At 53.6% G+C, this 26,126-nt stretch overlaps 1 protein-coding gene across 1 annotated transcript in view; it reads right to left on the bottom strand.

The window, feature by feature from the left end:
* Hmcn2 (hemicentin 2) overlaps nucleotides 1–26,126 on the bottom strand; it is a 148,212-nt gene that overhangs the window by 75,211 nt on the left and 46,875 nt on the right. The window contains 15 exon segments of the mRNA XM_032902812.1: nucleotides 770–924; nucleotides 1,101–1,227; nucleotides 1,832–1,979; nucleotides 2,241–2,371; nucleotides 3,441–3,635; nucleotides 5,574–5,660; nucleotides 6,081–6,335; nucleotides 8,202–8,329; nucleotides 15,495–15,660; nucleotides 17,012–17,168; nucleotides 17,276–17,388; nucleotides 21,609–21,753; nucleotides 23,895–24,022; nucleotides 24,295–24,390; nucleotides 25,133–25,321. Of these exon segments, the coding sequence (XP_032758703.1) occupies nucleotides 770–924; nucleotides 1,101–1,227; nucleotides 1,832–1,979; nucleotides 2,241–2,371; nucleotides 3,441–3,635; nucleotides 5,574–5,660; nucleotides 6,081–6,335; nucleotides 8,202–8,329; nucleotides 15,495–15,660; nucleotides 17,012–17,168; nucleotides 17,276–17,388; nucleotides 21,609–21,753; nucleotides 23,895–24,022; nucleotides 24,295–24,390; nucleotides 25,133–25,321 (2,220 nt within the window).

The following is a 26,126-nucleotide window of genomic DNA, read 5'->3' on the forward strand; positions in this document are numbered from 1 at the left end:
TCAAATGGGTGTGAATGTGGGTGCACACACACACACACACACAAAGGTCAAAGGTCGATATCTGGTGTCTTCCTCTATTAGACCCTTCCCCTTACTTTTTGTGACATTGGCTCTGGAACCCATCAGCTCAGCTAGGCTAGCTGGCCAGAGAGCCCCAAGAGTCCACTCGTCTCAGCCTCCACAGTGCTGGTGACTCTCTAGGTGAGGTGACCATCCCAGAGGGCCACATAATGCAGGCATGTGGCCACGGGAGTTCTGGGGATGCAGACTCAGGTTCACTTGCTGATGGAGCGAGTATCACACCAGCTGAGCCTTTTCCCTAAGCTCTGAACTCCCCTCGCTACCACACAGCACAGCTGTAGGCCAAGTGCCCGCTGCTTCGCTGCCCAGAAGGAATGTGTTCCTTGGGGCCGTTCTACAGCACCTACATGTAGCTTCCTACATCCAGGAGAAGGGATTCCACCGCTGAGCCCCACCCGGCCCTGGTGTATTAGTTTTTCCTGTTCCTTCCATTGATACAGCAGACACTGGCTTCCCACGGACACTTGAAATACTAACTTGCCTTACTTGGCGTTCCCATGTAGATGTGAGTTCAACACAAGTCAGAAGTGGTGAGTGGGTAAAGTTGGTGGTTTGGGGAGACAGGAGGAGCCATCTGCCCTTGGTTTCTCTTATCGCTCCCCTCCCGCCCCAGGCTGTGTTCCTGACTTCCCCTCCCCCGCTCCCAATAAGCTCCTAGAACAGCTAGGTCTGGGTGGACAGGACTCACAGTGAATGCTGAGCTGAAAGTCCTTGGCCTGCTGGCCGGCTGGGCTGAAGGCCACACACTGATACCGTCCTTCGTCGCCCAAGTGACTGCTGATGATTCTGAGAACCTGGCCATCCTCCTGCAGCAGGATGTGAGGGTCCCCTGGAAGGAGGGGCCTAGAGAAAAGCCATAGATCAGGCCAGGGTGCTGGTGGGGTTTCCTGGGAATCTCCCACAGGGGAGAGACACCCATGCTGCCCTCCAGCCGGTAGCTCACACCACACTCACTGGGTTTCTCAGGTTTCCCTGACCCCTCACCCGGCCCCCCACACTCCACTGAGAGAGTCACTCACTGCCCATCCTTGATCCACTCCACCTGGGGCGTGGGAACCCCTGAGGTCTGACACTCCAACTTCACGTCAGCACCAGCCAGGCCCAGCACCTCCTGAGCAGCCCCAGCTCCCGGCAAGGAAGGAGGGACTGGGGGTGGGAAGGAAGGTGAAGGGGGATGACTCAGACTCCATGCACCCTGCTGACCATAGGAAGGCCCCCTGGCCTACACACCCTCCACCGAGGAGCTCCACAGAGTGATCAGCACCACGTGTGATGGCTAACCTTGTCAACTGGGTGAGAGTTAGAATCACCATGGAAGTAAATCTCACACTGTGTCTGAGAGGAATTTTCTAGATTGGGTTAGCTGAGGTAGGAAGACACACCCTAAATATGTGCCCTGGACTACATAAAAAGCAGAAAGCCGGCGGAACACCAGCGTCCATCTCTCCCTGCTTCTTGTGTGTGGATGTGATGGCCACCTCATGCTCCCACGGCCGTGACATCCTATCAATATCACAGACGTACCTTTGAACTGTGAGCCCAGATTAACCCTTCACCCCTTAAGTTGCTTACGCTAGTTAACACAGCAACTAAGACTGTCTGGATGTCATCGATTAGTTAGCCATGTGACTGTCCCCTGTGTGGTCTGCTCCGTGGGCTCCTGAGAATAGGGTCTAGGTCTGTGGTGGCCCCTGTGTGCCCCTTGGTGTCTGCTGACACATGCTCAGTTCAGGATACAGCCCACACTCACTGAACACGGCAAGATTGAAGTCTCTCTGGGCGCGCCCCGCCTGATTCTCAGCCTGGCAGGAATAGAGGCCAGAATGGTTCTCTTGGATCCTTGGGAAGTGGAGGGACCGGGCACCATCCAGGAGGCGATGGGCACTTGCCTCTGGGATCTGAGCACGAGAGGCCAGAGCGAATAAGTGTGAACAACAAGGGAACAGAGGCCCACCAAGCTGGCTGGTGACCAGAGCGGAGTTCTCAGTTCCCCAAGAGGACTCTCAAGATGTCCTTTCAGGATGGCAGTTCCCCACTGCCCCTGAAGACTGCATTCCCAAAGGCATCTGTCATATCCCCATGCCCCCTCAGCACACACAGAAACATATCTTTATCCCAAAGTCCTAACCCCCATCCCAACTTCCCCCGGAGTCACCCACCTGCTTCCCATCCTTGAGCCACACCACCACGGGGGCTGGAAACCCGCTTGCGTCACACTCCAGCGTCAGAGGCTGCCCAGCTAGGCCTGACACGTTGGCTGTGCGACCCTCTTCCCGGATGCTGGGGGGCACTTGGGGAGCAAGGAGAAGCAGAAGAGCGGCTCCCACTTTGGTTGAACTTGGCATCTGAGGCAGGCCACCCACATCCAGCCCCTCCCCGAGGTCCTCAGCCTATCATCGGCCTACCACTGAAATCCCGGGAGACCCTCCTACCTTCATCTATCCTGGTCCCAGATCTAACCACAAGGGCGGTATGGATCTCAAGTGGACACAGCAGCTTCCCCCTGGGACCAGCAAAGCCCCATCCCCCACTATGAGTGGAAGCCATACTCTGACACTCTAAGAGACAGGACATATCCAGTTCTACCTTTGACCAGATGCCTCTCCAGAGAGGTCCCCGAGTGGGAACTGCCAAACGTCAGCCCCTGTGTGTCTATAGCCAACCTCCCAGGAAGGTCATTCCCCAGCACGTCAGGGACACAAAGTGGCTGTGAGAGTTGCTCAGGCTGACAGGTCCAGCTCACCCCAACAGTGAGGAGTACCTGCAGCCTCCCTTGTCCTTGTGGAGTTCCTGGTACACAGGCTCAGCTCACCGGTTAGAGGTGCGCTAGAACTCCGCTCAGCTCGCACACGTGATTGTTTTTTATTAGCTTTGTGTGTGTGAAGGCCAGAGGACAATCTGGGGTGTAATCCCCCAGGTGCCAGCCACCTTCTATGCTTAGAAAGGAATTAGGAGCACATGACATAGGCTGGACCGTGAGCTCCCAGGCGTGTCCTAGCTTTCCCCAGCACAGATCCACACTGCGGTGCCCCGCATTTGACATGGGTGCTGAGATCAGAATCAGATCCTCATGGTTACACAGCAAGCACTTTAGTGGCCGAGCTTTTGCTGCAGATCTTGACCTGCTGACACCACCCAGAAGTCTCCACTATCCCTAGAGATGTACCTGATGAAATGGGGTGCCCCTCCCAATACCCTCAAGCCCTAATCCTTTCTGGTCTCTTAGGGAAGGAATCGAGGTGTCCACCGTCTACTTTGTAGGGAGCTTTGGGACTGGAGCCCTGGCATCATTTTGAATCTCCATGTGGAAGGTGGACACAGGCCTATCACCAGCCTCCAGGTCTAAGGTCTCGGCTTACCATAAACCACCAGCTTGGCTCTCCTGGAAGCAGAGCCCACCTCATTGGTGGCCTGGCACTCGTACTCTCCACTGTCCGCAAGAGAGACTGAGGACAGGAATAGCGACCCTTCGTTCAGCACCGCCACGTCTGGCCGGCCATTCAGGGCCTCTGAGGACGGGACCCTCCTCCATGTGATTCGTGGCTTTGGAGTCCCTGCCAGGGTATATACAATCATCAGGCAAAATGTCGGACACCCCCTCCATGCCTGCACTGTCCCCTCATCTGACTCCTTGTGTACATATTGCTGACCTTCATGATGGGTGGCCTCAGGCCCTGTGTCACCCCCATGTCAGGAGAAGGAAGAGGAAAAGGAAGAGAAGGAAAAAGAGGAAGGGGAGGAAGAGGATGAAGAGGAGGGGCTCTCTCAGATCTTCAGCATGTATCCCCTGTCTCCACACAGGGCTGAGTGTCAACAGGTACATGAGCAAAACATGCTTTCTGATTCTCAGGGAGGCCAGAAGTACCCTTCCCGGTATCTCCTGCCAGCCCTGAGCTCTCCTTCCTGTGCCAACTCTGACTTTCTTTTTTCTTTCTTTCTTTCTTTCTTTTTTTTTTTCGGAGCTGGAGATCGAACCCAGGGCCTTGCGCTTCCTAGGCAAGCGCTCTACCACTGAGCTAAATCCCCAACCCCCAACTCTGACTTTCAAATGACCGACAGTACATTCCTGCCAGCTTTCATTGCTTAACCTCCTCCCCCATGAGGGTCAGGGTCTTCACTGTTCCTTGCTATGCCCAAGCCACCAGCACAGCCCACATATACTAGGTACTGGGTGAGTGAACAAGGTGCCAATGGAGCTAGGCACACGCAGTGACAGATGTTGACTTCGCCTGTCCTGTCTTGTCCTTCACAATGTGACAAGATTTACGCTAGCCACACTCCTGGCCACCTCCCAGCACTGAAGGAGAAGCGATGGTGTCCCTGAGTATTCCTTGTGCCAGCCTGTGATGCTATGCCCTTTAGCACTCAAACCCAGAGCCTACTGCTGTCCACCCCTGGGAAGAGTGCCAAATACAACCCGGGGGTGGAGCAGTCCAGAGAGGGTGCATTACAGAGGGGCCTTGGGTGAGGCTGGTGAGGCTGAATCCTCATGGTCCAAGGATGGGGGGCAGGGGGTGAGAGGACCACACTATGGAACAACTTGAAGGTAGAAGGCTAGTTTGGGTGGCTTGCCCATGGTTGTTCCTGCCTGCTATTTCTAGAGTCCAACACTAGGTGGCACTGTGATCAAGGCTCCCAGCCTCTACCTCGGTGCCTGTTCTCCTGCCTGCTGCTCTAGTGCTGTTCTGGAATGTCCTAGCTGCCCAGCTGCTGGAGAAGGAGCTGCTGAGGTCAAGGGTGCTTTGCAGGCTCCTCCTGGCTTCTCTACCCACCCATTGCTCATCAGATACGCAGCCCGTGTGAACATGTGATCAATCATGATGGAGATGGCTTGTTTCAGCCCCCTAGTCATAGACAAGCCCAGGAAGGTGGGTCACTGTAGCAGTGAGGAAGGTGGTATGGAACACATTTCCCCTCCTGTTAGAGCTGTGACTCGCACCTCGTGTCCTACAACCTTACAGCAATGCCATCAGGAGTGACTGGTGTGCCCCCACCATGCAAATGAGGAGACTGAGGCTCAAAAAGAGAGGTAAACCTCCAGGAAAGGCAAGGTCAGGCTCTGCTTGAACGGCTGACCCAGAGGTGGCAAGCTGAGCCCTCGACTGCATTGCTCTCCCAAGGCAAACCTAGAAAAGGCTGGCCTGCTTGGAACCATTCTGGGAAAGTATGGGGGAAGAGTGGTAACCCCACAATCTCAATTCAAAAGGACCCAAGAGCTGCCTTTAGCCCAAGCTATCACTTTCCCAGATGCTGGGGACTATGGGGATTCATAGGCAGGCTGACTGGAAGGCAAACCACTGGCCGTGTGACCTTATGCAAACTGCTTAACTTCTCTGGGACAGGATAACCAATAAGGAGAAAGTAATGGGCATATCTATCCTATAGAGTTGTTGGTGGAACTCCGTAACCCAAGGAGGCCACTATATAGTAACCAAGTTCCTGGAACCCAGGCCAGCCCTGCTTCCCTAGCCCCACCCTGGGCTTGGCCTCACCTTGGGCAGGGCACAGCAGACTGGCATTCTCCCCAACCACTCGCTCCAGCAGGTCTTTGGTCTCATTGACGCCCCAGTGTGGTGGCTCTGTGGGAGGTAGCAAGGCCATGTTCATAACCCTCAGGTCTAGACTTCCCTCCCAGTATGGGCTGGGATGAGGGATCTCCTCCCAGAGCCCCAGGCCCCAGCCTCCCAGGGAGGCCAGCATTCTAGGCTGGGCCTGTGCCTCAAACACAAGAGGTATAATAGGGTCATGTCAGTGTCCTTCCAACTGTGGCTTGCAGCCAGTTCCCAACAGCGAAAATGCTAGAATATTCCAGAATATTCTGTGGGTCATACATAATTCCCTAGCGACCTTGTCTAACACTGGATCACCTTTCAGAGATGTGGGCCAGGGTGGAGAGAGGGAGGGAGCGACGGAGGGAGGGAGGAATGGGGAGATGGAGAGAGGGAGGGAGAGAGGGAGGGAGGGAAGGAGAGAGGGGAATGGAGAGAGGGAGGACTCACCCAGCACTTGGAGCTCTAGCTTCCAGGTATCTGTGCCAGAGCTACTGGAGGCCTCGCAGTGGTACAGCCCAGCGTCAGAGGTCTTGACAGCAGCAAAGTGAACGGAGCCTGGGGGTCCCTCACCCATCAGGACCATCCCATCCTTGAACCAGTTCAGCTGAGGCTGGGGGTTGCCCTCGGCCACACAGTTCAGATCAAGGGCTTCTCCAGCCAGTACCTTCAGGACCCGCGGGCCAGGCTGCACCTGAGGGGGAACTGGCAGGGTTCCAGGGATGGGCATCAAGGTGGGACAGCTAGTTAAAGGTCTCAGAGCTCCAGCCCATGCTATAACCCTGACATGAGCGGGCAGCAAAATCATCACAGGGGTGGGAAGTCTAAGGCAAGCCACTCCTCACTGCAAAATAGAGCGATCAGAACCCACGTGGCCTTCCCCACATCCTGAAAGGGCAGGTTCTATCTTCTGCCTGGACCCCTGAATACACTCAGTGCATTTATCCCTCATCCCCACCATGTGCTCTGTGCCATTTGGGACCTGTCATCTGTTCTACACCAGCGTAGTGGGCATGTGGGGAAACTGAGGCACTGAAGGCAGGACTAACTCAGAATGGCCCGGCCAGTCTGAGCAGCCACACAATGCCAGCTCTGTTCTCTCCCCACACTGAGGCTCTATGCACCAGCTGAGCCTCAGTTTCCCCTTGTTGCAGTCAGAAGGAGAGGTGAGGAGGCACCCGCTCCCAGCAGCCCCCAGCCATAGCTATGCTTGTATTTTTCAGCCATTTCCCCACACTGTATCCCGAGAGTCCTCCTGCAGGGTGGAGAATGCCACACCCAGTTTGAAGATGGGGAAACTGAGGCATGTAAAGATTTCTCTCCTCTTCCAGATGAAAGGAGTTGAAGACTGTAGCCCTGGGTCTGTGTGTCTGGCGGTCCAGGCAGCTTCTAGAAGGTCCAACCTGTGCAAGCTAGGAGCATACGCAGGACCCAGGCCAACCTGCTCTCCTGAGCCATCAGAGAAGCTGAGGAGGACCCTGATATTGTCCCAATTTCTAAGACACAGTCAAAGATGAGCCCGGGCTTTGGAACCTAGCAGAGTAGTAGCTGTCTGGCTGTGCTTGGGAGAGGCCCAGGAGCATGGAGATGCCCATGTCACAGCCTCCGTACCATGCCCACCGTCTTTGTCATACCTTGGGCTGCACTGTTCTTAGCACCTGACTATACGTATCCCTTCCAATGATTACAGCTTGGGCACGATCATGGCCCCGCTTTACACGGTTCAGAGAGATCACACAGCAAGTTGGTATTGATATTTAACAAGATTCAGCCTGCTGTGCCTTTCCCAGCCCTGCTTCCCACTTCCACTCTCACCCTCCTCTCACTCACTGGGGCGGGGGGGCAGGGATCTTTTTCTCTCCACCCTCAACCCGGGCCTCAGCCTATCTGTCTGCAAAATGGGAGGCTGGGTCGGATAGGGCTGTCGAGCATCTGGGGAGCATTGAGGATGCTTGATCTCCAGGGCAGACGATGTGTCTAGCCGCCCAGCTGGGGTGTGAAGGACACAGAGGAACCCTTGCAGCTGTTCCGCATTACCCACAGTCCGAGTACAGACTTCAAGTCATTATCAACGATGTGGAACGCTCACTGCCTCTCCACCCTTCTTTCTTAGGCCCATGAGAATAGCACGTGGGATAGGCCATGCTTGGTCCTGTCTTATGGTCTTCCCAGGGCTCTGGCTTGGGACAACTTCTTTTGAATGGGACCACTCCAGGGACCCCTAAGCATGCTGGGGACCAGGACCACAGTGAGTGAGCATTTAGACCTTGGCCACAGAGGGACGGAGGGGTACAGTGGTGGCTGGAAGATCAGGAGCCTCTCCCAGCATCAGTGAGCCTGTTACAGAGGTGCAACGCCAATCAGACAGAGAGCCTTGGAACCCCTGCCCCCGTATGTATCCCTAGGCTTGGTCCCCACTGAGTGCTGTTCTTGGGGGGCCTCTTTTAACAGTCCTTCCAGGCCCTGAGTCAGGGAGAGGAATGACCGGTCTGGCACTATAGAGCCTGAGAGAGTAGAGGAAAAGGCAAGGCAGGGAGATCAGGGGTGGAGTAAGAGCCCTGTGCACCCTACCTTGAACTCCGAGGATGTAGCGGCGAGATGTGGCCCCTGCGGGGTTGCTGGCTGTACACTCATAAAGGCCACTGTCACCCACCTGGGTCTGCACCAGGCGCAGGGAGCCTGATGAGAGGAGCTCATACCTGTGGGGAGGAGGGACACCAGTGAGATCTCATTCCACTCTGACCGGAGAAAGGCTTGAAGCCCCATCTCCACGGATCTAGCGGCTGCCTCCTCCAGGCAGCCTTCCCAGACTGAAGTCAAATCTACCTTCTGGCCTCGACTCCAGCCCCTACTCTGACTCCAAAAGCCAGGGTCAGCCCCTCTCAGTTGTAGCACATGTAGAGAGATGGTTGGGTGCCAACCCACACTCCCAGCCTTCTTAGCTGTGCGACCCAGGGCATGAACTGGGTTTTCGTTTCATCATCTATAAAATGGGGCTGCATCCCTGGGGCTCTGGCACCTCCACCTCCATGCATCATTGATTGGTGGTAATGTCTCTTGTCCTCAGCACATCTGTTTGTCAGGAGGCTGGACTCCCTTTGTTTTCAGAGAGAAATCCACCAGCCCCAAGCACTCAGTGTTTGAGTTCTTGGGCTCTCCTACCCAGAACCAGGCCTCTTGGAAAGTCGCTGTCCAGTCTCTCAGGGGCCCATGAGAAGAAACTTTGCAGACCCTCTCCCAGATCTGGCCCACCTTACCAGTCCCCTGACCCTCCCCACAAGGCTACATGACACTAGCCAGACTCCAGCAGCTGGGATGGACCCTGAGGAGCCCCGCAGACATGATGTCAACCCCATCTGTGCTGGCTCCAAGGAGCAGAGGCTGCAGCCTGTGGCCCTGACATGCGGAACAAGTGCTCACATCAGGGGCAGAGGACCCCAGGATCAATCGTCAACCTAGAGGTGGCCTCAGATCTTCAGATGGGCTTTAGCCTGATTTCCCACCCCATCCCTGCTGAGACCACGCATTCACCTCTGCAAAAACTGCATCACGGGGCCCCTGGCAGGATACTTGGGAGCCAACCCTGCAGCCCCCACCTCTCTCCACGCAGCTGCCAGGTTGCGTGGTTTCCAACCACACCCAGGTTGTCATCACTGGCCTTGCCTCATCTGTAAGTGAGGTGATAACCTCCCTACCCAGGACCTTCTAGCTGGTCCCAGTATCCAGCAGGCATTGTATACAGCTTTGGGTGACCTACAAGCCAACGGCATGCAGTCTACAAACTGAACTATACTCCAGGCCCTTGGCACCTGTCTTTCCTATAACCAATCACAGTCATTTGTTTTTGCAGAAGTTAGAAGGGAGTGGTGAGTGCTCACTGTGCCATAAGGAAGAAATGGAGAACTGCGTACCCTCAGTTCAGATGAGCAGGCTTATGCTTGCAGGGGCCGAGAGGACCTGGGCCTGCCCAGAAGAGTGGCTATTTGCTCTGAGTGCCAAGGTAGCCATAGTAAGCTCTGGGGACAGGGCCTGGAGGGATCTATGCAGAGCATGCCCTCCCCTCCTCCCTCACCACTCTCACTCCAGGCCCTGTCCCACCCCTCAGAGCTCAGGTTTGCTTGACTCCTGCAGCTCCGAGCCTGCTGTGAGGCAGTTCTTCATCCTTTAGGCAGGTACACTTCCTCCAGGAAGGCTACCGTTATGCCTCTGGGCTGGCAAGCCCATCTGTGGTCTCCCATTGCTTTACTCAGCTCATGACACTGGAAGCCTCTGTCTTCCAGTCCAGTGGGATACCCTTTATCCCCAGACCCTACACAGAACAGTGTCTATGGTCACTCAGCGTGAGCTCCCAACACGGCTCAGAGACAAAGCAAAGCCGCTGTCCTGGTCCAGGGCTGGCTAGACATGCTTGGGAGGTGCTGGACAGGGACTTCCAGGCAGCTTCCACCTGCTCCCCCAACCCCCCAAAGCCCTTCCAAGAGCTCAGTAGGAAAATACTGGCCAGGGCTGGTAGGAGGTACACAGAAGGCCAGAGGCTTCGAGCCACGAGCTGCTGGGGATGGGGGCTCCATCAATAGGAGGGCTTCTCCAAGGCTCTGCAGCCAGATGACTCTTCACAGCACCCAAGGGAGCACTTGGATTCAAGGGGAGTTTCCTGTTTATGATGTCCATTGGCTGAGACCTTGCAGTCCAGGGCCAGTCATACACAGATGTCAGAAGGCTGGGACAGAGGATCGGCAGGGGTCCACACTGACCCTGGCAGATCCCCCCTGGCAGAGAGTGGCCAACAAACCTGTCTGCCCAGATGGCTCAAAATACACCTGGTGGGAAGTACACCTGGTGGGAAGTACTTGGTGAGAAGTACACCTGGTGAGAAGTACACCTGGTGGGAAGTACACCTGGTGGGAAGTACACCTGGTGGGAAGTACATCTGGTGGGAAGTACACCTGATGGGAAGTACTTGGTAGGAAGTACACCTGGTGTGAAGTACACCTGGTGGAAGCATCCACAGCCCACACATGCCTGCCCGTCCTGTGCATCTCTGTCCAGCCAGCTCCTGAAGCCAATAGGGTACTTATCACAGATGCGATCTCTGATGTTATCTGTGTGGAATCAGGTATGCTCAGGTTTCTACTTTATTGTTGTTCCTAGCACACAGTGGGTGCACATGGATATTTGGTAGAAGTTACAGCTGCCCTCTGTCCATGTATACATGCTTTCCCCACCTTCACTTACACAGTCTCCTCTCGCACTGTCTCAATACAGCTGTGCTGCTCTCTGGACCTCCTCAAGGCCGAATTGACCCAGCCCTTCCCTGAAGCTTCCCCAGACACTCCCATGCAGGAATTCTAGAACCTAGGCTCACTCGTTTGTGGTTTACTCATTCATTGAGAGTGTCCCCAGATTCCTAATGACCAGGGTGTCTATGTTTCTCTTCTTGGGCTGCTGAGAATCTTGGTACTTGTCTATCCTGGGTCCCTCCCGCTGCTACAGGGATCATCTTGCTGCCTCTGGCTATCAAAGGTCATTCTGCAATGCTTTCAATCCTATCAAAGTAGGATTGGAGGTTGGAGAAGTAGGGCTGGAGGTTGGAGAAGCTGCCCTGTCCACTGTCCACACATCTCAGCATATGCCTACTATGTGTTGTGTGTACAGCAGTGTCTGTTGGGCCAGGGCATCTTTAAGTCCAGGGTGGGGAAGCGTTCAGCTGAGTGGCACAGTCCCTCATCTGGAAGTCACAGATGGAAATGCTGAACTGGGGAAACTGAGGAGAGGGCATGATAGCCTTGCGGGGAGGGGGAAGAAGGGAGAAGGGGCTGCACCATGGCTACTAGGTAATGAAAATGTAGGCTGCTCATGCTGATAACAGGGATGGGCCGATGTCAGCAATGGCCGCCAGCTCTCGTGTACTTCCTGTGTATATTTACACCGTTGAATACCTGCTGAGGCGCCTTCTCATTCAACACTCAACAGCCACACCTCAGGACAGAGCCCTCATGGGTTCCATCACCGTATTTAGTAGAGCAGAGGTCAGGGAGACAAGCTCTGTTGTTGATGCCACCCAGCTGACCAGAAACAATGGCACCTGGCCCTCAGACCGTGCCACCCACCGTGACTCCCCATCACTTTGGTGGCCAAAAGTTTGGGGTCTGATGTTTGGCTAACAAAGGGAGCCATTGGTCATGGTACACTGAGAACAAGACTGCTCACCAGCTCACTAGCTCTGAGGCTCCACCAAGGCAGAGAGCTCTACATCCGGTCCCTTAGGTAGCCTGTCCTCCGACACTGGCTCAAATCAGTCAGCCCCATAAAGAGACCGGTGGGTGGGCTGGCGGTCCTTCAGGGTGCAAGGGAGTAGGCAAAGAATGAAGAGAGACTGTGACAACTGGAAGCCTGGAGCAGCCATATCCCCTCGCTACCACTCCCCTTTTGGAATTAGGGATCTGGCCCTGTGTGGGTCCCTGGCTTGATGCCTTGGGAGCAGGAGCAGAAGCCAGGAGCACTTCCAGCTGCCCCCACTGCACAGCAGAATCCCTAAACAAACATTAAACATTGTTGCCTAGCAACACGCCCCAGCCCAGCATCCCAGCTGAGGAGAGGGATGCTCTCTGGCCACCATCACAAGCTGGACCCTTTCACGTGGCAGAAGGGAAGGCTGAGGCCTGGGGAAGAGACGGATCTTGTTTGAGTTGGATGACACTGGGCAGGGTCCCCCCCAGGCCCTTCAGTGTCTAGTCTGATCCGGCACAGAGCCGGCATGAGCTGTCCCTAATCCGTGCAGCCTGCTTTAGTTTTGCATTGGTGACTAGGAGGCATCTGCAAAAACAACAGTTCCGGGACCGTGGGACCAGATAGCCAAAGACCACATCTTAATCTTGTCCTTAGATGCTTGCCCTGGGGCCTGATGGCCAAAGGAGGCAACCCAGGAGGCAGAGAGGATCGTATGAGTAGAGCCACCCAGCAGCACCATTTATATTATGAAACCGTCGGAGGGTATGTCCCAAACAGCAGAACAGCTCTTAGTAACACTAGGGCAGCCCGAATGCAGACAGCACAGAGTCCCACACCAGCAGGAGAGGGCAGAAAGACCAGGCGTTTGGCTATGCAAGAAAGAACCCAGTATCCAGGGCAGAAGCCAGACCCACCAAGTTCATATAGGAGCATGTATATAGGAGGCCATTGGAAAGGAGGAGGACTCAGGTGGACGTCAGGGTCTCTTGGCTCCTCCAGCCCTGAGCCCACTTTCTCCAGTAAGTTCTGACTTGGGAGGTATTAGAGACAGCCCTGGTTCAGAATATTCTTCTCTGGGAAAAGAAGGCAGCCTGCTAACGTGCAGTGTGTATTCGTATGCGTGTGTCATCTCTATGTGTGCCTCTGAGTGTGCTGTCCCTGTGTGTCCAGCGGAGGGAGGAAGAAAATCTCATTCTAGTTCACCCTCCCCCAGCCCCTGGTTCTCTCTCTTCCTCTGTGGCCCCAGCATGACGACATTTGCCGCACCCCGCTCCAGGGTGGCTTGCTGGCTGGGCCCACCACTCAGAGGCCGTAGCGGCCCAACACATCCTGACTCTGACTCCAACCAGCCGCTTACACAGCATTACCAGGGAAGCTAAGGCAGGGCAATGCCTTTCTAGGGACCAGAACTTTGGGCCAGGCTTCATTTTGCTCAGAGAAGGAAGAACGTTAGGGGTCACCTGAGGCATGCCGAGACCAATCTAGATCTCGAGCAACCAGACACCTCCAGCTCATGGAAGGAAGAGAGCTCTTCCGTTTCTAGAATGGGTCTGGAAACTGAGCCCTGGGGCTCTTCCAAGAAGGAAGAGGAGTAGGCAGGGAGAGGGGGGAGGGCTGGAGTAGCACAGACCACAAGCCTGTCTCCCCTTCAGTGTCTCTTGAAGCTTATCAATCTCTATGTTGTGGCTGTGGGGTGGGGGCAGGAGAGCCGTGCTGTGTGTGTGAGTGGAGACGTGCTTAGCTTCCGGCTCCAAGAAAGCCTAAAGAACCTCAAACACACCCGTCTAGTTTGTTTAAAATACAATTAAAGGAACAGAGGCGCTAAGCAGCCATCCAGGGATGGAACACCTGTGTCACTAGCTGACGGAGCGAGTATCAGGAATGTTCTCGAATCGCCTGTGGTGAGCACTGCACAATTGTAAATGTACTAAAACCAAAACCCACTGAACTGGGCAAGTGAAAGAAGGGGGCCGCTGCCCTGTATTAGAGGGGGACTTCCAAAAGCTATCCATGGGACAGTTCCAAAGTCAACGGACAGGGTAAGATGAGCGCTGTGGTGTGTGTGTGTGTGTGTGTGTGTGTGTGTGTGTGTGTGTGTGTGTTGGAGGGGGTATGGGTGGGTGCATACACAGTATCCAGAGGGCATTGATCTCCTGGAGCTGTAGTCACAGAAGCTTGTGACCCACCTAATCTGGTTGCTAGGAGCTGAACTTGGGTCCTCTGCAGGAGCAGTATGCATTCTAAACGACTGCGCCATCTTACCAGCCCTCGGACGACAACTGCCTCAGTGTGTCTGTGAGAGGCTGCAGCAGGAGTGAGGTGTGAAGCGAACGGCTGTCTTACCATCTGTGACATCTAGGCATCGGACAGCCACCCCAGCAGGAGAGCAGGATTTGCAGAACGTCCACTTTACAGATGTCAAAGATGGCTGAGAGTAGCCAAGGGCCACCTGCGCTCCCCAGTCAGAACAGAAGCAGGAGCATCTAGTGTCTTCCCCAACCTTAGTCCTCTGAATCCCCATCCTGGGCACACTGACTGCCTTAAAGATAACTTCCCAGAATCCCTCAAGTCCAGAGAGAAGCGATGGGACTCTTCCAGAAGGATGCCAGTAAAAGCAAAGGAAGAGAACACATTCTATGACCGCCGTTTCTCGGGAGGTCCTAGGAGATTTACAGCTCCCTGTTGATCCATTAATGCATCAGGCTGGAGGGGTGAACGACTGGAATTTGCTTCCCATTTCGGTAACAAGTCATAAACAAACACTACAGCCGCTGCCTGGCAAGGAGCAAACACTAGCCTTGGGGGTGGGGGGTAGGCTCTCCCTACCCCACCCCAACACCCCTCACCACCATCTCATCCCATGGCCTGCTCCAGGACACTGTGAGGCCCACCGAAGGCCAGCTCTTTGAGCTCCATGTGAATTCGGTGATACACGGCTGCGAGATTTGGAAGGATTCGGGAAGCAGATGTTCTGAGGGACACGTGGGGGTGGTGGGGGTGAGAGCCAAGTGCTGGAGACCTTCTTCTTGGTCTGAGGCGTCTCGAAGACTTTGCCAAGACTGATGTCACAGCCTGTGCTGCAGTGCATCTCCCCCGCTCCAGGTCAAGGACTCCAGGAATTTAGAGACTCACTTACTGGCTGGAAGTAGCCATTGACAGCCCCTCCTGAGGCAGAATTCTGTGCCACTAACAGCCCCTTGCAGTGTCCCCAGTGAAAAGAAGCAGGCAAGCCCCCAGACACCTGCTCTACATAGTGGCTGTAGAGGCCACTTGTGTCTTGGTCAAGATGTACATCCCACCCTAGCTCTGGTCTTTCTTACTCTAATGACCCCGAGGGTCACACCCCAGCCCAGGAACCCTCAGCATCTTGGTACAGCTCAGAAAGCAGGTCACTGGGCAAACAGGAAGCAAGGTGACCTACAGGACCTAGGACACAGAAGCTCACATCTGAAGTTCAGGATGTGGACATCTACAAAGTGTGTGATGTGTCACGGGCCACATTTGCAGAAGCCCTCAAGGCTTCCCCGAGTCTCAAGGTCACAGGTACCAACTTAGGTCACAACCATTTTGACACCAGTCTCCCTCCAACCCAAGCTGGGCATCTTACTAGCCCCACACACTGGGACTGGGTACCTGTTGGTGACAGGCAGCAGAGGGTGGGCATCCTTGGTCCAGGTGACCAGCGGAGTCGGGGAGCCTTGGGCCTCGCAGTCCAGGGTCGCCTCTTCACCAGCCTTGACTGTCACTCTCAGAGGGGCATCTGTAGCCTGAGAGTCATTCTTCTGGATCCTGGGCTTGGCTGTTGGGAGAAGTAACACGGTGGGAGCAAAAGCAAGTGGCTAGCAGATGGCGCCCATGGATAGCAGAGAGTGAAGTCACCTTTACCTTTAGGGAGGTTCAGAGAGCACGCGAAGCCCAGTCATGACAATAGAAAGCACAGCCCGCCCCCTTGACTGTCCATCACTCTGATATGCTATCTCCCATTGGTCAATCTTTTCATTCCTGGGAATAGGAGCCGCAGGATGCAGCATGAACTCGTTCTCGCTTCTTCAAAGCCCCAAAGGGGATTTAGAATGACTTACACACATCATTTCTCTGTTCGGCCAAGGACTCTTCATGGACGAGGCTACCTCAGTACTGACTCCCACACCCATAGCTTGCTCAGCATGCACTTGCTCACAGAATTAGGTCAGAAACAAGTCACGTGGTGGGGGTGTCCGAACACCACCATGGCTTCCCATGTATACCACACTGTTTCTTCTGACCATAAATTCATTAAGTCCCCCGGAGCTTAGGCTGGACTTTATAGTTGTAGAACATGACCTTGAACTCCTGATCCTCCTGTCTCTGGCTTCTGGAGACTGAGATTACAGGTGTTCACTACCATACCCACCCGGTTTTGTTTTATTTTTTTTAAAACAGGATCTCACTGCCTAGCCCTGGCTATCCCGGAACTCCCTATGTCGGATCTAAAAGGTGCGTTCTCTCATACTTGGCAGAAAAAAAAAAAAAAAAAAAAAAAAAAAAAAACCAGCCCCGGGGTTGGAACCCAGTGCCTCAGGTATGTTAGGCAAGTATTCTGTATCCCAAATGCCCATTGTTTTATGACAAACCTATTTAACAGCAAACAACCAGCTTTGGTACACAATCCAGACTCACCCCCTGAGGGCCCAGCCCTGAGGGAGTGGCTGGGAATGACTCTTACTCTGGTCCAGGCAGCATTTTGAGTTTACAGGGAATACTGGGTCTCAACTGACCAGCACGCAATTGATTACTTAATCTCAGTAATGGTGGGCGCTACTAAGGGGTTGTCCCACCCAGAGTTTACAACAGCTGTTTGATCCAGCTGGGGGTCTGACACAAGAGAGAAGCGGGTTGGTCCCAGAGGAAGAGAACCTCATGTGTGAAAGCCCTGAGGCAGGTTAGAACATCAAAGAAGCCAAGAGGTCAGAGAGTGGGACAGGGTGGGGGGCAGAGGAGGGTGGGGGTGAGGAACAGAGGAAGGTGAAGAGGGAGGGTGTTGCAGGACATGTGAGTCCTGTGTCTGTTCAGGGCTTTGGTTCTGTGAGCCGGCTGGGCACAGAGACTGTGTGAGCCCCTGTGGCACCCCTCCCAGCCATCGCTCGCCCATCAGGATCCATGACACTCACTATTAACGGACAGCCACATCTCCTGGCTGGAGAAGCCCACGCTGTTGGTGGCTGTGCACACATAGGCACCTGCATCCTGTGGGGATGGCTGAACAATGACCAGGGTACCATTTCTGCTCACACTGTAATGGTCGCTGGTAGTCAGGGTGTTGGTTTCCTAGGACAGAACCACGGTGACGACATCAGAGTTCACGCTCTGTCCCAGGATGCATCAAGTTCACCTCTCTGGGCCCCCTACTCCGAAAGGTTACAAGTTCTGCCTACCTTGGTCCAGGTGATGGTAGGGGTAGGGACCCCCGAAGCCATGCAGGGGAGGGAAGCTGGCACTCCTTCCTTGGTGACGTGGTGGGTGGCAGTTGGATGGATTCTAGGTGGCACTTTTATAAATAGACCAAAATTTTATAAACCAAGGTACCTAATGGCCAAGGCCCAGAAGCAACCCAAATGTCCCCCAGGGATGACTGGATAAGTAACAGGGACGTGTGCCCATAATGAAATAGTACTCAGCCTTCAAAAAAAAAAAAAAAAAAAAAGAAGCATTAGTGGTTTCTGGGTAGAGGTGCAGAACACCGAGGGTTTTTAAGACAGGGAAAACATCAAGTTGAGACCACCAAGGTGGGGACACGTGACAGATATGCACAAAGCAGTGGACTTGGCTGGGGACGCCAGGCCTGGGCCAGCTGTTAGCACAGGCTGAGTAGTGGCGGCGGCTGTTGATACTGAGGGAGGCTGAGGTGAGGGAGAGGAATTCACGAGATATTTTTGCCTATCTGCTTAATTTTTTCAAGAAATCCATTTTGAAAGCAAAACCTATAGTCTACCCAGGCTTTGTACTACAGGTGTCCTAGTGACCTTGGAGAGGCGGAGCCAAGAGGACCCCAAGTTCCGGTCTGCCTGGGCAATATAGTGAGAATCTGTCTCAAAACGGAATTACAAATAAGAGGTGGGAGACACAGCTTGGTGGCAAAGCGCTTGTCTGATAGGCTCATGGCTACGGGGTTCCACTCCCACCACTAGGAAGAAAAGAAGGAAGAGGGTGGAGAAAGAAGAGGGGGAAGAAGGAAAAGGAAAAGAACACAGAGAGGGGGAACTGGGGTGATGCTCAGTCAATAAAGTGTTTGCTGGATAGGCATGAGGAGCTGAGCTTGGTTCCCAGCACCCACATATAAGGCAGCTTCTGTGCTGTGCATGGGCAGAGCTCTCTGACCGACTGATGACCCTTAACACGTAAGGTGGGCAAAGACAGGAAGACGCTCAGTGTTAACCTCTGACTTCTAAGTGCACACACGTTATCCAGTGTACATGCACAATGAAAGGAGAGCACTCTAAGCTAGGCATGCTGGTGCACACCATTAAATCCAGCACTCAGGAGGCAGAAGCATACAGATCTCTGTGAGTTCAAAGCCAGCCTGGTCTACATAGAGTTACAGGCCAACCAGGGCTACATAGTAAGACCCTGTCACAAAGAGAGAAGGTGAAGGGGTGAGACAGAAAGAGACAGACAGACAGAGAGACACAGAGACAGAGACAGAAAGGGGGCATACAGACACAGAGAGAGAAAGACAGAGGGACAGAGAATGTTTAGAAGTGGACAGTGTCTGGGGATGTGTTTTACACCTTTGGATTCAACACTAGAAAATGGGAATGACCAACCTTTTGTTGGTCTGATATTTAAAAGAAATCCAACAGGAGAAGGAAATTGGCTCAGTCCATGGCCACATGGCTGGTGGTTATTGAATCTGTCCCAGACACAGGCTGCCTGTGCTGAGAACAGCTGCTCAGTCTCTCTGCTCAGGACTTTGTGTAAACCACGTAATCGCTCAGTCCCTGGATTCCAGGATGGGCCAGAAAGCTAAACTGACTTGGATTCCCCGCTCATGGCTTTGGGGACAAACCGATGAGAAACAGCAGAAAACAATGTTCACAGGACAGAGTGAACTTAGGAAACAGGTGCCAAAGGCATGCTGGGAACCTTCTGGATTCATGACGAGGTCCAGAGGAAAGCCAGAAGCCAAGCGCCCTGGAGCTTCAGGGAGTAATGTCCAGGGGGCAAAACGTCTTCCTTGTACTTCCAGAGGATAAGTGGCTTGTGTGGCATGATCATGATGGAGCCAGGAGACCAGGCTAGACCACACCAATGTCACAGATTTGGCCTCTAAATACTGGAGGTGGGGGAGGGGAGGGAAGGATGGAGAGACAGACAGACAGACAGAGACAGAGACAGGCAGAAACACGTGAAACCTAGCTAAGGTCTGTCATTGTTCAAGCTTTAGCAGGGCTTGACTGGGACAATGTCTGATTGTCCAGACAGGATACTGCATCTTCCTGCCCCAGCCCCTGATGGATTTGGCTGGTCTCTCACCTGAGGAGGCCTGCTCCCTCCCACTCACCCCTCCAGAGTTTCATACAAGAATCACCACGGAAAGAGAATGACCTGGGCTGATGATAAATGCAGCCTGATTTAGCTCCTCGCCTGGTAGGAAGACGGGACTTGTTTGGGTGAATTGAGGACCTGACACCCTGAGTAAGAGGGCGACTGGGTAAAATAAACTTACGGCCTCAACATGTGCCACTGCCGAGACCCAAAACACAGAGGACGTGGACATACATCCCCAGGTGTGGTGAGGACACGGGAGAGGTAGAGTAGACATCACAGTGTATGCCAACAGGGATCTGCAGGCTCTACACTGATTCCTCTGAAGCCGGGAGTGACAGGGACACGGCCATGGCATATTGTCATGGGAACATCTGACAAGACAACAGCAGACATGACCACAGTTTGGGCTTTGGTTTTTTTTTTTGGGGGGGGGTTATTGTTGTTGTTTGTCTTTGTCTGTCTTTGTTTATTTTGTGACAGGGTTCTTCTGTATTGCTCTGGCTGTCCTAGAACTCACTCTGTAGATGAGGCTGGCCTCGAACTCACAGAAATCCACCTCCTTTCACCTCCTGGGTGCTAGGATTAAAGGTGTGCACTACCACAGCCTGGCTGGGTGGTTTGTTTGTTTGTTTTTTGTTTTGTTTTGTTTTTAACTCGGACTTGTGGGACTGTGGCGATGGCTTGGTTATTAAAGTGCCTCCTGAGGTAGGATCTCAGCCCCCACATAAAGGTGGGACGCATCTATAATTCAGTGTGGGGCAGAAGGTGGTGGTGGCGGCAGGTGGTGGAGGAGGTAGATCCCAGAGCTCGCTGATTAGTCTAGGCGATCGGTGAGCTCAGGGATCAGTTAGAGGTTCTATCTCAGCAAACAATGTGATGGGTGGGCTAGAAGATGCTCAGTGCGTGAAAGGGTGCCTGCCACCAAACCAAACAAACAGCCTGAATGCTCTCCTGGGACCCACATGGCAAGGAGGGAACCCACACCCTCAATTGTCCTCTGACCGCCACAGGCATGCCGTGCTGCGGGCACACACATGAATAAATATATGTGATAGTGATACAAAGAGGAGGAGAGTCATGGCAGATGACACCTGATGTCAGCTCTGCCCCCACACATGTGAGTACACAGGTGCACACACATGAGCACACAGGTACACACACGAGCACACAGGAGCACATACATGAGCACACATGAGCACACACAGGTGCACACAGGAACACACACAGGAGCACACAGGAGCACATACATGAGCACACATGAGCACACACAGGAGCACATGCATGAGCACACATTATACACACAAAAATAAATAGATTTGTAGGGAAATGAAAGCTAGGGAGACAGATATAAAGAGAATTTATATACAATGCATATAAAGAACAAACAAAGAGACAGGCATGGTAGCCTTCACCTTCAAGCCCTGCACTCATGAGGCAGGGGCAGGTGAATCTCTTTGGTTTTGATGCCTGTTTGGTCTACATAGTGAGTTCCAGGCTAGCCATCTAGACTGGGCTAGACTCACTCTCAAGTGAAAACAACATACCAAACCATGCATAATGAATGAATACATAGTCTCTAATAGCGTGTTCATAAACGGCTGTTCTAAATATACATGCAGTCAAGCCTGTGCACAGGTTCCTACACAGGCTCAAGCAACCACAGATGGAAGATGTTTAGAAAAATACTTCAACGGAAAAGCTCATTTTTCCTTTGTAAATAAATATAATAACCATTTGAAGTGTCTCCATTCTACTAGGCACTAGAAGCTATCTAGAGCCTACAGGGGGATGTGACCAGGTCCTGTGAAAATCCTTCAGGCTTTCCTGTAGCCCAGGCTAGCCTCTAACTCACTAGTGTGAGTCTGAGCTCCTGGCTCGCCTGCCTCCGTCTTCCAGGCGCTGGGATTACAGTGTGCACCACCACGCCTTGTTCATGTGGAAGGGATGGAACGCAAGGCCTGGACCTGCCAGACGAGCTCTCTACCAACTGAGCCCCGTGCCAAGTTCAGATACTTGAGCACGTATGGGCTTTTATAAGCAAAGGGTATGTGGAAACCAATTCACCATGGCTACTGAGGGACCACTGCAGACAGGGCACACTGATAGTATAGGAATATCCGACTCTAATTTCCCTGCAGCAAAGACATGTTGTTGAAGATCAAGTTATCTCAAGCACTTTCCCCTCAGCCCATCACCACCATCTTGGGATCTAAGACTCACCCTGGACCACCAGCTCCACATCTCGGTGCTGAGAGCCTGCCACATTGGTGGCCACACAGCTGTATCTCCCAGCATCTTCTTGCAGGGCCCGGTCAAGGTGGAGGCTGCCATCAGCACGGACAGCATGCCGATTGCCTGGAGGGAGCTGGTGGGGGCAGAGAGGCAGGAGCTTAGATGAAGGGGCCAGCGCTTAGGTGGTTAGGTGCTACTCCTAGTAGCTTCTCTGCTCTTCAAGCCATCAGCAGATGCTGGACCAAGAGGCCAGGGGCCTGGTAGAAGAGCCTGGTGGGGTGCAAATACAGTTTTCCAGGCCTCACCCCTTATCTGAGCCTCACCATCTCCTGAGATCAGCAGGGTGAGGGGAGGCACCCTTGCATATCCTGGTCCCCCTCTCCCTCAGCTAGGTGGGCAAGCAGGTAAATGGGTCAGGGCCACCCACCTAACCCCAAAGTTGTCTTGTGAGAGTTAACAAGAAGAATATGGAGTTGAGACAGAGATCTCAGGCTACGGGGCAGTGGCAAACTGTCTTCTTGTCCCCACCGAGACCCCAGAGAGAGAGGACACGGGCTACAAGCAGAGACTGCAGCCACACAGATATGCAGAGAGCTTGTATGACTTCTAGGGGCTTCTCCTCTCAAGGAGTCTGCCATATTTAACTGCACAGGCTGCAAAGGAAGTCGTGGGGCTAAAGATTGCCTAGGTAGAGCCCATACACTTTTAAGGCACACTCCATGTGCCACATGCATGCATAGAGCCACACCTGCCGGAGAAGGAAGGAAGGAGAGGAGGAGAGGAGGAGGGAGGGAGGGAGGGAGGGAGGGAGGGAGGAAGGAAGGAGGCAACCCATGCCCATGTTCACTGTACAGGGCTGTCAGGGCAGAGAGGTCAGTACTATGTTATTAGGTCTCAAGTTCAAGTTAACAGAGCAAACCTTTAATGCTTCTCTGCAGCGTGGCTTATACGAACTTGCTTGCACACTGAGAACCCTAGGGAGTTTTTAAACCAAAGATAACAGTGGTATGACGGCTAACTTCAGAGGTTCTGGTTTCACTGGTAAAGCCGAGGCCAGGATAAACAACACACTCCCAAAGAGACTCGGAAGCACATCTGTGCTAGAAGGAAGCCATCTCTAGTTGGGGGAGCAAAGGCACGAGAGACGATGCTCTACGTGAGACTTAAAACGGGCTTGGCAAACTGTCTGCACCGAGCGTCAGAGGGGGACTATTCCAGACTACATGATTTCTGTCTCAGTTGCCCAATTTGACCCAAACAGAGACTAATTATGAGGGAATGCATTTCAATAAAACTTGATCTAGAACAAAGCAAAACTTTATTTAGGACGGGCTGGAGCCTCTGAAGTTTTGAAGTATGGGCCACAGGGTTTGAGCCCAGCTTGGCCACCTACTAGCTATTTGATTTTAAGCATGTTGTTTAACTTCTCTAAGCCTCAGTTTCCCTATCTGCAGAATGGGGGAAATGGCTAGGTACAAGGAATGCAGAAGATGAGAGCAAGGAGTGGCTTTTGTGCTGCGGGGAAGAGAAGGATAAGCAAGAGCAACTGGAAAGGCATCCCAGCGGCAGCAGCGGTGTGGGCTAGTGCACGGATACATGATTATCTGGCCTGATGGGAAATAGTTAGGATGGGATGGGACATGAGGAGGCGGGGGTGGGAGATGCTTAGACATGCTTGAGCCTGCAGCAGGTGGCCGGTGGCCCTGGCAGGAGCCATGTTGTTGCTGGAGCTGCTCCTGCTGCCTGGTGGCTAGGTCAGGTCAGGAGCCGAGCATGGGGAACAGAAAGTACACACAAGCACTGCTGTCAGCCTGCCCGGTAGCTGGTGTTTTAGCTGAGGGGAATCCTTTATGGTCTCAAGGGCACAGAGGCTTCAAGGGTAATGGCCCAGGGAAGACAGAAAAGGTACAGGGAGCAGGGTGATGATGTAGACAGCCCTGTGCCACGGACTGAAAAACTGGCTCCCGCATATGTTGCTATGAGCTAAACCACACAGGGCATGGGCTCATCCTGGAAACATCCCACGAGAGTGGCTTGGCCACCCTGCATCCTCTCTCCTCAGACCCTCCCCTGGATTGTTCTCCTACTGGGCAGTAAGCAGGGAGAAATGGCAGGACCACAGATGCCAACAATTCAGGAGACAGGTGATTCTGGGACGAACCAGGACGGAGAGGGAGGAGGAAGGAAACATTCCAAAATGGGGTAGCTTCAAGGCAAGGGCTGAGGTGTGGCTGTGACCTCTGCCCACAGCTGCCAGGGAAGCCTAGAACTCACAGGCCTGCCAGCCTTGAGCCAGCGTCTCTCAGGGAGGGGCCTCCCTGCCAGGATGACACAGGTCAGGGACACGGGCTGTCCCTCTAGGACACGTACGACAGAAGCACTGCTGGCGATCTGTGGAGGTGCTGTGGGGAAATGAGAGCTGCTGGTCACACAGGTCTGAGGGACACAGACCCACCCCACCCATGGACTTCCCCAAGAAGACCATGATTGCAGCAAGACCAGAGAGCCTAGGGAATTAGGTGTTCCCTAGGAGACGATGGCCCAAGAAGCAGGGATAGAAATGTGGGGATACATTGGTCCAGTGTGATAGATACAAGGAGAACCCTGGGACACCCACAGCCTGGCTGGAGCACCTGCCTCCCACTCCCTACAGCTTCCAGATTCACCCACAGACCGTGTCCAGTGACCACCAGCTGAGCCTCAGCCTGGGCCTTCCCGAATACATTACGAGCTTCGCACACGTACGAGGCTTGGTCTTCCAGGGAGACTCCTGAGGAAAGGAATGAAGCTGGCTGTTGGGAACCCACAGACTCTAACAGTACAAGTGCACAGCCAGGCCCTGCATGCATGCAAGGGAGGACCAGGATATCAGAGGAGACGGAAGAGGGTGATGCTGGACCTCACCTTGCTCATCTGTGGAATGGGACAAGGGATAGATATGTGGTTGAGCTGCTCATGTGTGCTACCCCCATGACAATGAGGAGCAGCTAGCCTGCTCTTGAGGACACCTTTAGCATCATTAGGGTGGTGATCCATCTCATAATGGAATGACTTGGCCAGAACTACCAGCACATATGAGCCAGCATCAGCCTGCCCATGGTCGGTTAAATGAGAAAGGTTCTTATAGCCCCCGCATGTTTGAATATTCCATCTCCAGTTGGTAGAACTTTTTAGGAAGGATTAGGAGGTGTGGCCTCGCTGGAGGAGGTGTGCTGCTAACCCGCACCATCCCCAGTGTGCCTCTCTCTGTTTCCTATTGTGGACCAAGGTATGAACTCTCAGCTGCTACTCTAGCACCATGCCTGCCTGTCTCTGCCATGCTCACTGCCGTGATGGTAATAAACTCTGGCCTCTGGAACTGTAAGTCACAGCTCAAGCCTTCCTTCTCTAAGTCACCTTGGTCATGATGCTATGACACACGGATAGAAAAGTACCCAATGCAGCAAGTACTGGGACCAGGCTCCTACCCTCCTCAACCCTGTCTGCCAGCCCACCCAGCTCCCTTCTCTTACTTTCAAAGACCAAGACTCCTGAATCTCGTTGTCCAGTTCTGCTCCCCCTCCCAGGCTCCAGGGCTTGGCCGTCTCCACGCCTCCAGGTGACGGTTGGGGGTGGGCGGCCTGTGGCCCGGCAGGTGAGGAAGACACTCTTGCCTAGCTCCACGGTGACGTCCTGGGGAGGATCCGTCAGCCTGGGCGCATCTGTGGGAAGCGATTAATCTGTGGGGAACCTCAGTGAGCTGGGACCTAGGGAACGGTCCATTTGCTTTGTCTCTTCTCAAAGGCATCTGTCAAGGCTCACACCATGAAGCTAAAGTCACTCTTGATCACAGCTCCATGGCCAACCTGAGGTTAGCTCAGTCTGCCTCTAGAGAGTTCCAGAAATGAAGCAGAGAGAGCCCGTTTTGGAGGGGTAGTGGCTGTAGATGCACTTTGCACTGTCCTACGGGAGCCTCTGGGTTTGGCGTGGGGGCTTGGATAGACACACAGGAGGACACATTTGCCTTCCCTGCTGCAGTTTGTCCTCAGGACCCTCCCACCTGCGAGGAAGGCCACGGGATCCTTTATGGCTGAGGCTGACGGAGATGCAGCCAGTGAGGGGTCAGGGTTCACACAGGGGCTGGGGCACAGTGAGCCCCATGGCCTCCCAGACTTCCCAATTTATCTCCTCCTGAACCCTAGGTGGGTATAGAGGTTTTGTGTTAGCCTCGACAAGCTTAACATGAAGCTCACACCTGCCGTTTCCGGTGTCCCTGACTGTTATGAGCCACCCTAACGTGCTGCCCTCAACTCTTCCTTGTTCTCTCTGTTGTTCCTGTTCTTGTAACGGAAACTATTTGGAATAAGCACGTGAAAATTTCCATTACACGTGACCTTGTATCTGATGGTCAAGAGTGGGGTGCCGGCTGGCGAATATGTATTGACAAGTACCCGAGGCCCACGGGCACACAAGGATGCTCCTACCATGCGAGCCACAGAACCTGAACTGAGTACAGAGGGTGGGGAT

Source organism: Rattus rattus, chromosome 5 (assembly GCF_011064425.1).
Source record: "Rattus rattus isolate New Zealand chromosome 5, Rrattus_CSIRO_v1, whole genome shotgun sequence".
Taxonomy (NCBI): domain Eukaryota; kingdom Metazoa; phylum Chordata; class Mammalia; order Rodentia; family Muridae; genus Rattus; species Rattus rattus.